At 36.1% G+C, this 12,811-nt stretch overlaps 1 protein-coding gene across 5 annotated transcripts; it reads left to right on the top strand.

Moving 5' to 3' along the window:
• Positions 1-6,136: 6,136 nt before the first annotated feature.
• LOC140773029 (F-box/kelch-repeat protein SKIP11-like) lies at positions 6,137-12,690 on the top strand. 5 transcript variants are annotated; one of them, XR_012106386.1, is made up of 5 exons: positions 6,137-6,378; positions 7,098-8,498; positions 11,693-11,817; positions 12,003-12,067; positions 12,369-12,689. XR_012106386.1 is itself a non-coding variant. In XM_073115351.1 (2 exons), the coding sequence occupies exon 2, from the start codon at positions 7,112-7,114 to the stop codon at positions 8,405-8,407; it is 1,296 nt and encodes a 431-aa protein (XP_072971452.1). In that variant the 5' UTR covers positions 6,137-6,378; positions 7,098-7,111; the 3' UTR covers positions 8,408-8,719. The 5 variants fall into 5 exon arrangements, 1 of the variants encoding a protein (XP_072971452.1); XR_012106384.1 differs by having other exon boundaries at positions 11,693-12,067; positions 12,369-12,690; XR_012106385.1 differs by lacking the exon at positions 12,369-12,689 and having other exon boundaries at positions 12,003-12,261.
• Positions 12,691-12,811: the final 121 nt, after the last annotated feature.

The following is a 12,811-nucleotide window of genomic DNA, read 5'->3' as shown; positions in this document are numbered from 1 at the left end:
ATTTAACGTTTGTATGATGTGTTTAATAAATATAAAATCATCTATTTTATAAAAATAAAGTAATTAAGAAAGCATCCAAAGGGCACGAGGCTATGGAATTAATTGAAGGCTAAGCAGATGTATAACTTAATCAAAAGAAGTCTATAAAACGCGTTGAAATAATTAAATTAATTAGGTGGGTGCATCCAATAATCCATTACAAAGGAGCTTCTTTCACTTGTCCATAGGTCTCATTGGAGTGCAACTAATCAACTTATCTTTCTCTTTTCCAATCCAAGGCTCCCACATTGATGTAAACCTCCATGATAGCAGCGGCATGGAAGACTTGGTAATAGTAAACCATGCATGCCCCTCTCTCTAGGCATGCAGGAATTGATAAGCACAGCAGCCAGTCATAGGGTGCCAAGTAAGGGGATTCCTACTTCCAGGCCTGCATGCCATCTTCTTCTTCTTCCAAGGTGGTGGTGGGCCAAATGGAGGTGGTGAAATATGCACCATTCCCTAATCAAAGGCTTTACCAAAAGCCTTAAAAGTGGATTTGCTACGTGCTTGATTCCTAAGCCACCTCTTTTGCCCTAAAAACTTCAAATAATAATGAAAAAGGGTTCTCCTTTGGTGGGGCTCGTGCTAAATTCTGGGCCCTCTATATGAAACTAATTAAAGTTACCATTTTAATCGTGGCATTTAAATTTTATATATATATATATATATAAGTTTTGATAGTAATAAGATTAGACTTCTATACGTAATTTTGTAATTACTAAAATATATGAGCTTTTTTGTTGTTGTTGTTGAAGCAAATGGCTTGTTTAGATCTATGAGGATATGTTTTATATCTCCTTCACTTATTTATTGTTTTTAGCTCCCTTGCCACACAAGTACAAGCAAAGAGAAAGGCCATTGCTTTATCTTTTTGGACTATTTAGTCATGGCAGAGCTAGGGACTTACATAAAGCAATTGGACCTGGACATTGTCTAGTGATCTGGATTTTCCCCTCTTAAAATCCTAGTTGGCTATCGAAAAATTGAATTTTTCAAGCATTCTTCAGCAGGAGTTAAGCCTTCAGTGTAGTATGATCTATCTATCTTATCTATCTATTCAGTATTCAGGTTCATATATACATATATACATATGAACCTCCAAGTAATTTTCTTTTTGTATAGTTCTGTCAGTGTTTTTATCTTGAAGCAAGTACATCTTCGATAATGTTAATCAAACTATCAATAATTTCATGTCACTAGTACATATGTACTAGCCCAAGTTCTATCACAGAATATCTTCTTTCAGTACTATGTGATCATAGAAGTCCCAAAGTAAAGCTGCAAAGCTTCTGAACTCTCTCTCTCTCTCTCTCTCTCTCTATATATATATATATATATATATAATCTTAGATTCTTATATGTCTATATATGCAATTTAATTGAGAAAATTACAGTATATGTAACCTTAAATTCAATTACAGAATACCTTCTTTGATCAGTATTATGTACATGCTCATAGAAGTCTCAAGATAAAGCTGCAAAGCTTCTGAACTCTCTCTATATAGACATGCATGTAACCTTAGATTCTTATATGTCTTAATATGTGCAACTTGAGATAATTACTTATACCATGTAGTTCAATCATCATCAAACTCCAGAATGAGATCCTCTCAACTTAGACCTCTCGACGCGCACATCGAAAGTATCGAATTCTCTTGTCAGTTCACCAACATATCCAAAGTCGTCTGCCAATATTGTCCATTTATACCAGAACGAAGGGAGGATTTCTAAGCTGCTGGTTTCTTCCGACTCAGTTAGTCTAGGGGCAATGAACCTATTCCAAAGGGAGAAGAGAAAAGGCCACTTCACTAGATGCTCTTCTATGTGGCACTCAACAACTTTATTTGTCAAAGAATAAAAAGTTCCAAAGAGACATGGGTTAATTATTCCTCGTGGAAGACTCTGGCCATTAGCAGCACTGTTATGTGGTGCTCTTCCTCCCATATGTAGCTCTCATGGTTGCCTCCTTGACTTGCTCTTTGAACTCTTCTTACTTGTTCCTTTTTCTCAAAGCAAGAGATCTGAAACTCCACTTTGCCATTTGGGTCATCTTATTGTGTGAATGCAACTCTATATATACACTTATGTGCTCCTCCTCCTTTTCCTTTTTGGCTTCTCTTGGTCTACATTTTTGTATTATAATTAAAATAGGGCTCATCTGCATAATCACTACTATATTTTCTTCAAATATCATACTTGCTCCTAATATTTTTCACTCCTTTAGAATTGCCATTATGATCTAATAAATGATTGTTAAATTTGATACAAATATATAAATGACTAAAATATTTTTTTTTCTTTCTTGATGTTTAGAGTATAATATAATTATCACTAGATTTTCTATAAAATATAACTTATTTTTTCTTGAACTAGATATTGGGTAACAACCGGTAGGTTTAGGATCATTTTAAACAATTTATATAAGAGAAAAATAGTATCTTATTAATGGTATAATTCTACCTAAGACTCTTTATACTACTGTTAGTTTTTACATACATTACTATTTTTCAGTACATAGACCCCATAAGCGAGTATATTTTACACCCATAATTGTTGATTTGAGTGGATAGTGATCCATTATATTTGGAAGAAAAAAAAATTAAGATGTCTAAATAAAATTATCTCTTTATTAATTTTAACTTAGATAGATTTAACTCCCAGCGAAAAATGCATCGACTATTATAATATATATATTAAAAAAAACTATAAACTCATCTATAAAATAAAGGAGTTGATTTGGAAATAAGTGAAGAAGAAAAAGAAAAGAAAAAAAAAAGAAGAAGAGGAAGGTGCCAATTATATAGCTTGTTGCTATGGCAGGCCTTTTCAAACAAGCAGTGCCAAAAGTTTTGGCTTTTGGAACTCTAAGTGGTGGCTTAAATTTGTCCTTCTCCTCTGCTGCCCTTTGTGAAAGTACTTTACATGAGAATTCTTCATGGCCAGGGCTTTAGTGCACTTAGGGTTAGCTACCGTACTCAACTACTTCTCTCATGTGGGACTAAAAAAAGCTCATTTCCTCTGTCACACATTAGGGCCATGCACTTTTAGGACAATCACTTACTTCCACAAAGAAGATAACAACTACTTTGTTTAATTTTCTTTTTTCTTTTAAAAAAAAGAAAATATTGTAAAATATATTTTAACTCTCCTCGTTACGAAAGGCGAGGCCAAAAAATGAAAATTAAAAAAAAAAAAAATTCCTCCGACCAAAGTACACCTATAACTCTGATTTTCGTCGAGGTTAGTTAGCTGATCGGTATATTCATTAGCTTCAGAATAAGTATGTTTGATTTTATGAGACTTTAAATGTAAGACGAAAATATTAGCGATGGCAATATAAAACATTAATATACTATTTAGAAGGTATATTCTAAGATGGAATTTAATTGATTTCATTGGAAGGAGATAGAAATTCATTATATAATGTTTATTTACCTACAGTGTCCAATAAGATTGTAACAAATAAGGGTTAATTTTGAATTTTGAGTTTATTTAAATGATTCCAAACAGCAACTTTCATGAAACTAAAATTTCAAATTAATTGAACTCCACCAATTTTCCAGATTCAATTAAGGTTAAAACAGCTTAAGCTTTTTAGAAATCAATTGTTAAATAAATTAATTAGGGTGCCAAGTAGTGAGGGCAATGAGAAAGAGAATTGTTAAATAGTTTTAATGAAACAGTAAAAATCATAAGAAAAGGAGAGCTTTTTTATTATTATTATTTTTCTTGAAGAAATTAAAGTGATGAGTTATATGACAACTACATTCAACTCTGGGTTATGTCATGAATGGACATTTATGGCTTCTTTCACATATTCATCAACTACTTCAAACTTATTGGTCTCTTGTTTTATGTGTCATCATCTTCTGTAGCAAGAAAATGAAACTAAATAGTGTTAATTTTGTCCCTTTTTTTTTCAATCGTAGGAATTGAGAGAAGAAAAAGAGAATTGTAACAATTTTTTTTTATTTTTTTTTTTGCATGTATACCCTTCTAAAATTTCTTATTTACATTTATAGCGGTCTAAAATTGATAATACTTAAACACTTAAAATTTTAATATTTATCCTCTTAAAAGCTTTTATTTGTTCATAGATACACATATGAAAGGTTAAAATTAAATTATTATTATTTTAATGCATTGCTGTTAAGTAAGAGCACCTTTATGATTTCATCATACAGCAATCATTGGTTTTGAAGAATGTTCACACCAACACAAAATTTGGAGAAAAGAAAAACTAAAATATAAATTCTCGTTTTGCCATATACTTTTATGCAAATTAGCATCATCATAAATTGGGATGCAAGTATGGACCATGTGAATAGGAGTAAATGAAACGGCCACTTTATATATATATATATATATATATATATATTTTATTTTATTGTTTGAAAGAAGTCCGTTCGGACGGAACGGTAAAAACGGACAAAGTCCGCTTTGTTAAACGGATTCCACCTTCCAACTGTCATTTTTTTTAAAGTCCTCCTTAAATTTTATTTTAATTATTTATTTGGTCCCTCGTAACAGTTACGGTCAGAGACAACCAACTTCCATCCTAATGTTCGACACGACGACATCTCACCCAACTCATCCCCTATCATTTGACGCGCTTATTCGGACGGCCCTGACCACACATGCTGCCACGTCAGACCACTCCATGGAGGGCCCAACTTCCCCTCCAATCGTAGCCCTCCGATCTGCATCAATCTATCTCGCTCTCAATCTCTCTCCCCTTTCGCATATGATTGGCAACCATATCGAAAAAGGAAGTGGGCCCAGCTTCATTATATAACCCATCATAATTTCTTTTTCTTTTTATTTTTTAAAATAAGGAATTTTTACAGACACTAAAAGCATTTAAAAAACATCGTTCTGTTTGTTAATCTTAATAAATAATAATTTAAAAGAGACCTTAAACTAAACTTAGATTAAAAAAACTGTCATTTTGTCCTTATTTAAATTACATAAACACAGTATCAGTAGTACAAAGAAAACATGTATACTTGAAAGAGTTTAAAAAATAAATAAATAATTATGTAAAAGAAAAGAGAAACAAAAAATCAACCCCCTCTTTTATCTTTTATGCAACTGGCCCCTTGGATTCTTAGATCTTGCCAGTGTCCATGAATCTAAACTGACACATAATACTTAGCAGTCCTCAAACCAAAACAAGCATTGTAAAAAGAGTGAGTTAGGTTAAAAAAGCAAGTCTCACACTTTCCACCTCTTGGCATTCATGTTCTTCCTAGTTTTATGGGCAAGAGAACAAGAGAGGAGTAGCAGCAGGCAGCCATGCATGTATATCTTCCAAAAACACCGTTCAGCTGGTGCAAGCTATCCAGCCCTTCTGCCACCTTGTTTTTGTTTTGGAAGACAAAAAGTTTATTTTAATTATATATTAATAATTCTTTATATTTTATTTAATTATTATAATAATTTAAATTGATGCGGTGATATTTAGCATGACGATATTAAATTTAGATCACAGTTAAGGGATCAGAACAGTGAATTTATAGTTTCACCCAGTAGTTGTTGCGAAGAAGACAATCTGAGGTACAAATGGTGAGAGCCCACTCTTCTCTTTTTATAATCTTCACCCGAGTTGCCGCCTCCTAAGTACTACCCCAAACAGTCCGTGCGGCCTCCACACGTGTGGACCACCTTTCCCCAGTCCTGTTCCTGCGGCGCACCTGCCTCGAGATGTAAATGTTCCCCTCACCCCCTCATGTTTACCCATAATTCACTCTTTAACCCACGGCAAAAAAAGGTTTTAACCGAACCAAAACCCGAAACCCGGAAAAGAAAACGGAGCGGTTCACGGATCCGTAACGTAAACTTCGTCCTCTTCTCCCCCCTTTCCCGAAATAAAAAACAAAAACGAATTTAAACCGAAAATATTTTCGGGGAACGAGGAGGAGAGAGAAACCGGAAACGGCAGGAAGGCCGTTTCGGGCAGCCGACCATTTTGCGGGACCCGCTTTAATTCTTTTGGAATAAAATTTAGAATAACTTTAAGGGGTAAAATGGAAAAATGGCAGGAAAGAAATGAATAAAAGGAGCGGGTGGGATAAAGGGACGAATAGGCCCAAAACTCGACCTTGAGCTCCAAAGTTCGAGCTTCGTTCGAAAGAGAAGGATCGAAAGGACGGAGATAGAAGGAAGGAAGGAAGGAAGGAGGAGATATAGAAAGAGAGGGGAGGAAGGAGAGATAGAAGGAGATTGAGGGAGTATTCTAGAGAGTGAGAGAAGTTTTTATTCCCATTAAGGGCCTTCTCTCCCCTCCTCTTCCCTCCCTCCTTCCCATCCTCTTCGTTTACAATATAGGAACCACCAGTAAGTGTCCATCTATTTCTTGCCATCTTGAGACCGCCGCTTCTCTTTGCTTCTGTGATGCAAAAAAGTTATATCTTGGTTTCCTTTCCGGAAGAGTTCTTTTTTTTTTTTGTTGAGTTTTTTGGTCTGAGGATGGTACAAATTGGAGTTTTATTCTTGGTATGTTTTCTCTGATCTCACATTCTAAAGCATGGAATGAGCTGCCGGATAAATTTCGTGCGTCCTTTGGTTGGTATCAGGAGATCTGTTTGCGGGTTATTTTCTCCTCGATGTTTTGATTTCTGGGTTTCTCTCTTCCTAGTATAAAAATGCCTTCTGAGATCGTCGTGCTTCGATCGAAAGGTTGCATTTTTTTTACTATTCACACCTGTGATTTATCGGGTCGAGTTGTGGGTATTCCAGACCCTTATAGAGATTCGGGTTTTTTTTTTCCTTTTTCTTTTTGCCAGAGTTTCTTGCTTTGCTGATTGAAAAATAAAAATCGATTTTTACACGAGGTTTCTAGATCTCGTTGCATCGAATAAGGCGAAGCAAGAAAAAAAAATGAATTTTTTTATAAAAAAATCTGGATCAGCTTTACTTTGTTTGCTAACTAAGATTTGCAGCCTTGTTTTCATCGTTGTACTTGGAGGCTCCTTTCTCTTTGGGAGGTGAAACCAGAAATTTGAGATGTTTTAAGTGGCTGCAGATTGCCTTACATTAACCATTTGCTCGTGCAGGAGGGTTGGGAGATATGTTGGAAGGTCAATCCATCCTGGTCTCGAGAGCATTGCCAAGCTCCTGTGAAGAAGAATCCAAGTGGGCTTACATGGCTCGCCAAATTCTCGAGTCATCAAGCAGAAAAGGACCGGTTGAGGAACCGGAAAATGGAGAACTCGGTGGTGATCGTGTTAAAAGAAAGAAGTCTCTGCAGTACCCTCATACCCGTGATACCAAAGAAGCTGAGTGGCTTGTTCATGAGTCTAACCACAGAGGTGGTGATGGCAATTATTATGATCCAAACAGCCTCATTAATCCAATTGGCCGTGATCTCACCATTAACTGTCTTCTTCACCTCTCACGATCAGACTACGGAGCTGTTGCTTCGGTCAGTCGGAACTTCCGCTCCCTAATTCGACATGGTGAGCTTTACAAACTAAGGCGGCAAATGAGGATCACTGAGCATTGGGTCTATTTCTCATGCAATGTCCTCGAATGGGAGGCATATGATCCCTACCGTGGACGCTGGATTAGCTTACCGAGGATGCCCCCTATCGATTGCTTTATGTTCTCCGACAAGGAGTCCCTGGCTGTGGGCACTGACCTCCTTGTCTTTGGCAAGGAGGTAAATTCTTACATTGTTCTTAGATATAGCATTCTTACCAACTCTTGGTCGCCAGGAGTCGTGATGAATTCACCTAGGTGCTTGTTTGGGTCTGCTAGCTTTGGAGAGAAAGCCATTATAGCTGGTGGCACTGATGCTCAAGGTACCATATTGAGCTCTTCTGAGCTTTATAATTCTGAGACACAGACCTGGACCACACTGCCTAGCATGAACAGGGCTAGGAAGATGTGTTCGGGTGTGTTCATGGATGGAAAGTTCTACGTCATTGGTGGAATGGCTACCAATACTGAAGTTCTAACATGCGGCGAGGAGTATGATTTGGAGAAAGGTTCGTGGAGGGTAATTCCAAACATGTCTGCTGGGCTTAACGGTGCGAGTGGTGCACCTCCACTTGTTGCTGTTGTGAACAACGAGCTATTTGCAGCTGATTATGCGGAGAAGGAGGTCAGAAAGTACGATAAGGAGAATAACTTGTGGATCACGCTTGGGAGATTGCCTGAAAGATCTGTTTCAGTGAATGGTTGGGGTCTAGCATTTCGCGCATGTGGGGAACGGCTAATTGTGATTGGAGGACCAAGGGTAGCGGGTGGAGGAATGATTGAGCTCAACTCGTGGATTCCAAACGAGGGACCACCAGAATGGAACATGATTGCCAGCCGGCACTCTGGGAGCTTTGTTTATAACTGTGCCGTGATGGGCTGCTGATTGCTCCAAGGTACTTCTCAACCGCAAGGATGCAAAAGACTGGCTTGTTCATGGGATAGAAAAGATGCTCTTGCCAAAATTGGCCTATTGGGTAATTTCTGCCATTTTTTGAAATTCAGATTGAGCTGAAGATTTGGGTAGAAATGTTACATGTAACTCCCAAGTTTTAGTACTTCTGGTTCTTTTCATTTAATCCCTTCATTTATTTGAACATGGAAAGCCTGCTTGGTGATTTCAATGACATGGGATGATAGAAAATGATGTTTGGTTAATAATTGATGCAACAAGAATTATAGAATGTCTTCGAGTCTATCATCTAGTTCTTCAGCTCATCGGAGTAGCCTTAAAATAGTCATAATTTTCCTTTGTTTTGTCATAATAAAGAAGCAACTGTCTTTACCCTTAATAATTTTGTTCCTTCTTTTTTATGTTAGTGAAATACTGTTTTATTGGTTACTATGTTTGACGGTGTTTCACCATGCAACTCCATCTGTGATAGGTTGTTTCTGTCGGATATGGTAGAACCTTTTTATATTTATGTTTGCAGAATGTTTTAAAGAGGAAGATTGTTTCTGTGGACTTAATTATTATATGTATTTAGTAACTTATATGACTGTCTTTAAGAAAATTCCTGAAGTTCTCTCCTTTAAAGTTGATCTCACCAAAGTTCTTAACTTGCAAATTTTCATCTTAAACTGTATATGTTCCAAAATCTAGCTAAAACTCTCTTTGGTCTTTTTTGTCGTATTTGAATGGTTTAAGTGATCTCATTTGGTCGAATGATTCGTTTGCAATTAGTACATTAACAAAAATTTTGTTATTATTACTTTGGTATTCCAAAGTAGAAGGCGTCGCTATTATGCTAGATATTTTTTGTCGGATCTTGTGCATTACCCATCAAGATATATTTCTATCAGTTGACATGTGGGAGCAGGTGCGGGGGATCGTGGCTCACTTAGGTACGTGAAGTTAGGTACCATGTGGCAAACTCTATGGAGAAGGTGCCTCACGTTTGGTAGAAGATTCAGCTTTTTAGTTGTAGTCTTGTAGATGCCAAAAGTAGGTCATTATTTCAAACAAAGACGTGTAATGTTAAGAGAATAGTGATTTAGAGTTCTAGAATACATTATCCATTGACATTTAAATAGTAACAGTTAGTTGGTTACTTGGTTGTATATAATTGGTACCTTAACAATTTTTATTATATGTAATTGATGCCTTACCAAATTAATTCTAACGTTTAAACTAACACACAATAGGACTCTTATTTGACTACCTGTAAGTCTTGAGTTTGATAACAATTTTTGGCCGCGGCAGTGAGCAACAAGACAAGGCTGCAAACCGGCCTACATAAGTTTTCCAAAATAAGGGGAGGGATGAACTGCCATAAATTAAAAAGATTCATGCATTTATTCAATCATGTTTTTTGGATCCTGGATAAAATAAGATGTCAATAACAAGGTCCATCCTTTCTATTCAGCTATTGTATATGGATCTTTTCACTGATGATTTTAATCTGTGGTGGAACCATATCTATGTCATAGTAGCTACTGTTTAAGTACAATATTGTGAAGCAATATGGTTATCTCTTTTAAGGCAGTAGCTTCCTTACAACATTTTGAAATGTCATATGACATCTATGAGTGTGTATGAGTAAGAAAGAGAAGTTCTACAAGACCAAGGAAATCTTGGCAAAAGAAGTGGAAAATTAGGAGTTGCTGCTGCTGTGTTGGTTGAGGACTTGGATGAAGTAGTTTTGATAAAACTAAGTAATCGTTTCAAGGCTCATGCTCCTTTGACATCCTCTGAAGCATCCTCCGAAGCATCATTATTTTTGTTAGAAATTATTTTTCATCATAATATTCATGATAATTAGTTTTCGTCAAGCAGCAGCTGAGTGAGAAAAATGAATCTATTTACTTTTAGTAATGCTTGATTTAATATTTCTCATGGTCATAAGGAGAAAAATCAGTTAACTCAGATTGATGTTTACTTTGTCTGCAGTTGAATCTATTTGCAACTATTCCTTCAATCCCATTAAAATTCTTAGTTGTTCAATAACACTTATGTAGTTGGGAAGTCAGTTCATTGTAATACTAACATGAACTAAACAGATTAATGCTGATATATTCTGCATATCTTGAGCATCATATTCTAATCTAGTGCCTTCAGAGTCCAAAAAATAGTGGGAACTAGCTAATGCTCATTTTTTTTATTACTATGATTCTGAATTTGCTTTAGTGATTGCATTAATGTTGCTTGATGTTTTGTTCTGTAATACTGCTTTTACTTTTGCCAACTTTGCAAATTATATACTTGTTCATTGGTGATGAAAAATGAAGACTTCATCTACTACTTTGTTAATTGTATTGCAACTTTGTAGTTAGCTGGATGTGAACAGCTGTTGGTGTTTCTTGCTTCATTTACTGTGGTTATGTAAAATCATGGCCCACTATTCACTATATATATATACTTATATTTGCTGTTTTATAATTTTAAACAGTGGAATTGACTCGGTGGTGGTGTATGCGAGATACTAATCTTATTACAATTTGTGTTCATTTGCTCATTCTCTTAAGATGAAATCTTCCTTTTTCTGTTCAGTATTTCTTTCCATCAGAGTATAATATATCTAATAAACTGTCAGTACAGCATAGTTTATTTTCTATGTCTTGCTTTTTGAAATGTAATAAGGCTTTACATATAATATCATTATTATCAATTCAGATTTACTAGTTGGACTGCAAAAGGCTAGTAGGTTCCCGAGAGGAACATCTCCAACAATTTTATTTCCATAGGATTCCTTTTAACTAATTAAATGCTTATGCAACAGCAGACAAACCACCAAGTTGGGTTTCTGAATACATGCTTTAGCATCTTGCCCTACAATTACAGGTCTTTTTAATCCAATTGTATTTATTCCTGACAGGGAATAATTTAGTGGAGAATTTATCAAAGTAGAATGGACATCTGATACAATGCTCTGAAATTTTGGTAAAACGAATTGCTTCACGCCCTCACATATGTTGCTCCTTTGTCTTTGTGTGAAAACAGATTTAAAATAAGAATGTTGTAGATGCCAGTTTTGTTTAAAGTTGATGTGTTTTGGAAAGCTGTGAGAATGCTGATTAGATGTTCATAGCTCCTTAACTTGCAGAATGTGTCTATTTCTCCAGTATATATTCCTCCTCCTTTTCAAATAAACTTGCAAGAATAAAGTCTGTTTCCACTTGTAGATTATGAATCTTTATTCACTTTATCTATCTACTCTTTTTAACTGAACAGAATGGCAATGTAATATATTGAGCAGCCTATCCTTCCTCCTCTGTTTGAAGTAATAAATGCATCAGTGATCACATGTTTGGTTTCCAAGCTGGTGTTACTTGCAGCAGTCTCTTGTGGCCATCTCTGTAAGTTCGAATATTTTGCATAAAAAAGGGGCTGTCATCTATTATGATGCTAAGCAGGGGCTACCTGACATGAGCACCCAAAGGTGTTGCTGATTAAACCGATCAATCTGGATGGATCCCATTAATCCCTTGGCCCAACAGGATGGAGTGGGATCGATATTCTAACAGGAATCTTTTAGTTGCAGGGGCTAATCAAGTAGAGGTGGACTCGAGCAGAGGAGCGGTCAGGAGATTGAGATTGGCAAAAGAGGTCAGCTTCATAGAGTCATTTTTGAAGTTACGAACTCTCTTAAGCTCATGTGCATTTTGAACGGGTACAAATAAGTCTTAAGGTTTTTTCTTCTTCTTTTGTAGACTTTAAAAAGTTATACATATCTATATCTATGGGCAATGTAAACAGCATTTGATGTTTCTTCCATAGAAATAATAATCATCATTGGTATATCCTAGCTTGCTACCAGCACTGTACCATGGTACCAGATGCTTTCAAAGTAGCAATAAAGTGGGACCATATTAAAGTACATCTCTCTGCTGTGCCACCAAGATTGCAGGTGCTTTCTACTCGGGGTTGATGAGATTTTGTAGCATGATAACCATTTATGGAATGGTCGTCGTCATCATCACGCCATCCAAAAGTACCTCTATCCTTTTTCAAGTACCATATTACGTACCTTGGAGCTTGCTAGCTTTCCTCCTATACCTTGCCTCAAAAGTACTTTCTATGCGTGTTTGATGTATAGTGCTACTGTACTAACCTACCTACCTGAGGCTGAGGGTAGTCAAGGCCGTAAAAAGCCTGCATGCCAAATCGATGATGGACAGGATCCGTGGTGATCCAAATATCCAATCCTAACCACAATATAATTTTTCGCTATTTTTGTTTGAGATACGAGAAAATTCTAATGGTATCTGCAGTTAAACCGGTGTTACTCAGATTTGAATTCCTCTTACCATCTGAAATAGGATCGATTTATTATCTTCTATATTCAGTTAG

Source organism: Typha angustifolia, chromosome 13, assembly GCF_048772165.1.
Source record: "Typha angustifolia cultivar Huaian chromosome 13, ASM4877216v1, whole genome shotgun sequence".
In the NCBI taxonomy this organism is placed as follows: domain Eukaryota; kingdom Viridiplantae; phylum Streptophyta; class Magnoliopsida; order Poales; family Typhaceae; genus Typha; species Typha angustifolia.
Note: the sequence above shows the minus strand (reverse complement) of the source record. Positions and strands in the feature narration are given on the sequence as shown.

Excerpts from the sequence above, each read along its gene's own strand:
- LOC140773029 (XM_073115351.1), top strand. The coding sequence starts at position 7,112 with ATGTTGGAAGGTCAATCCATCCTGGTCTCGAGAGCATTGCCAAGCTCC.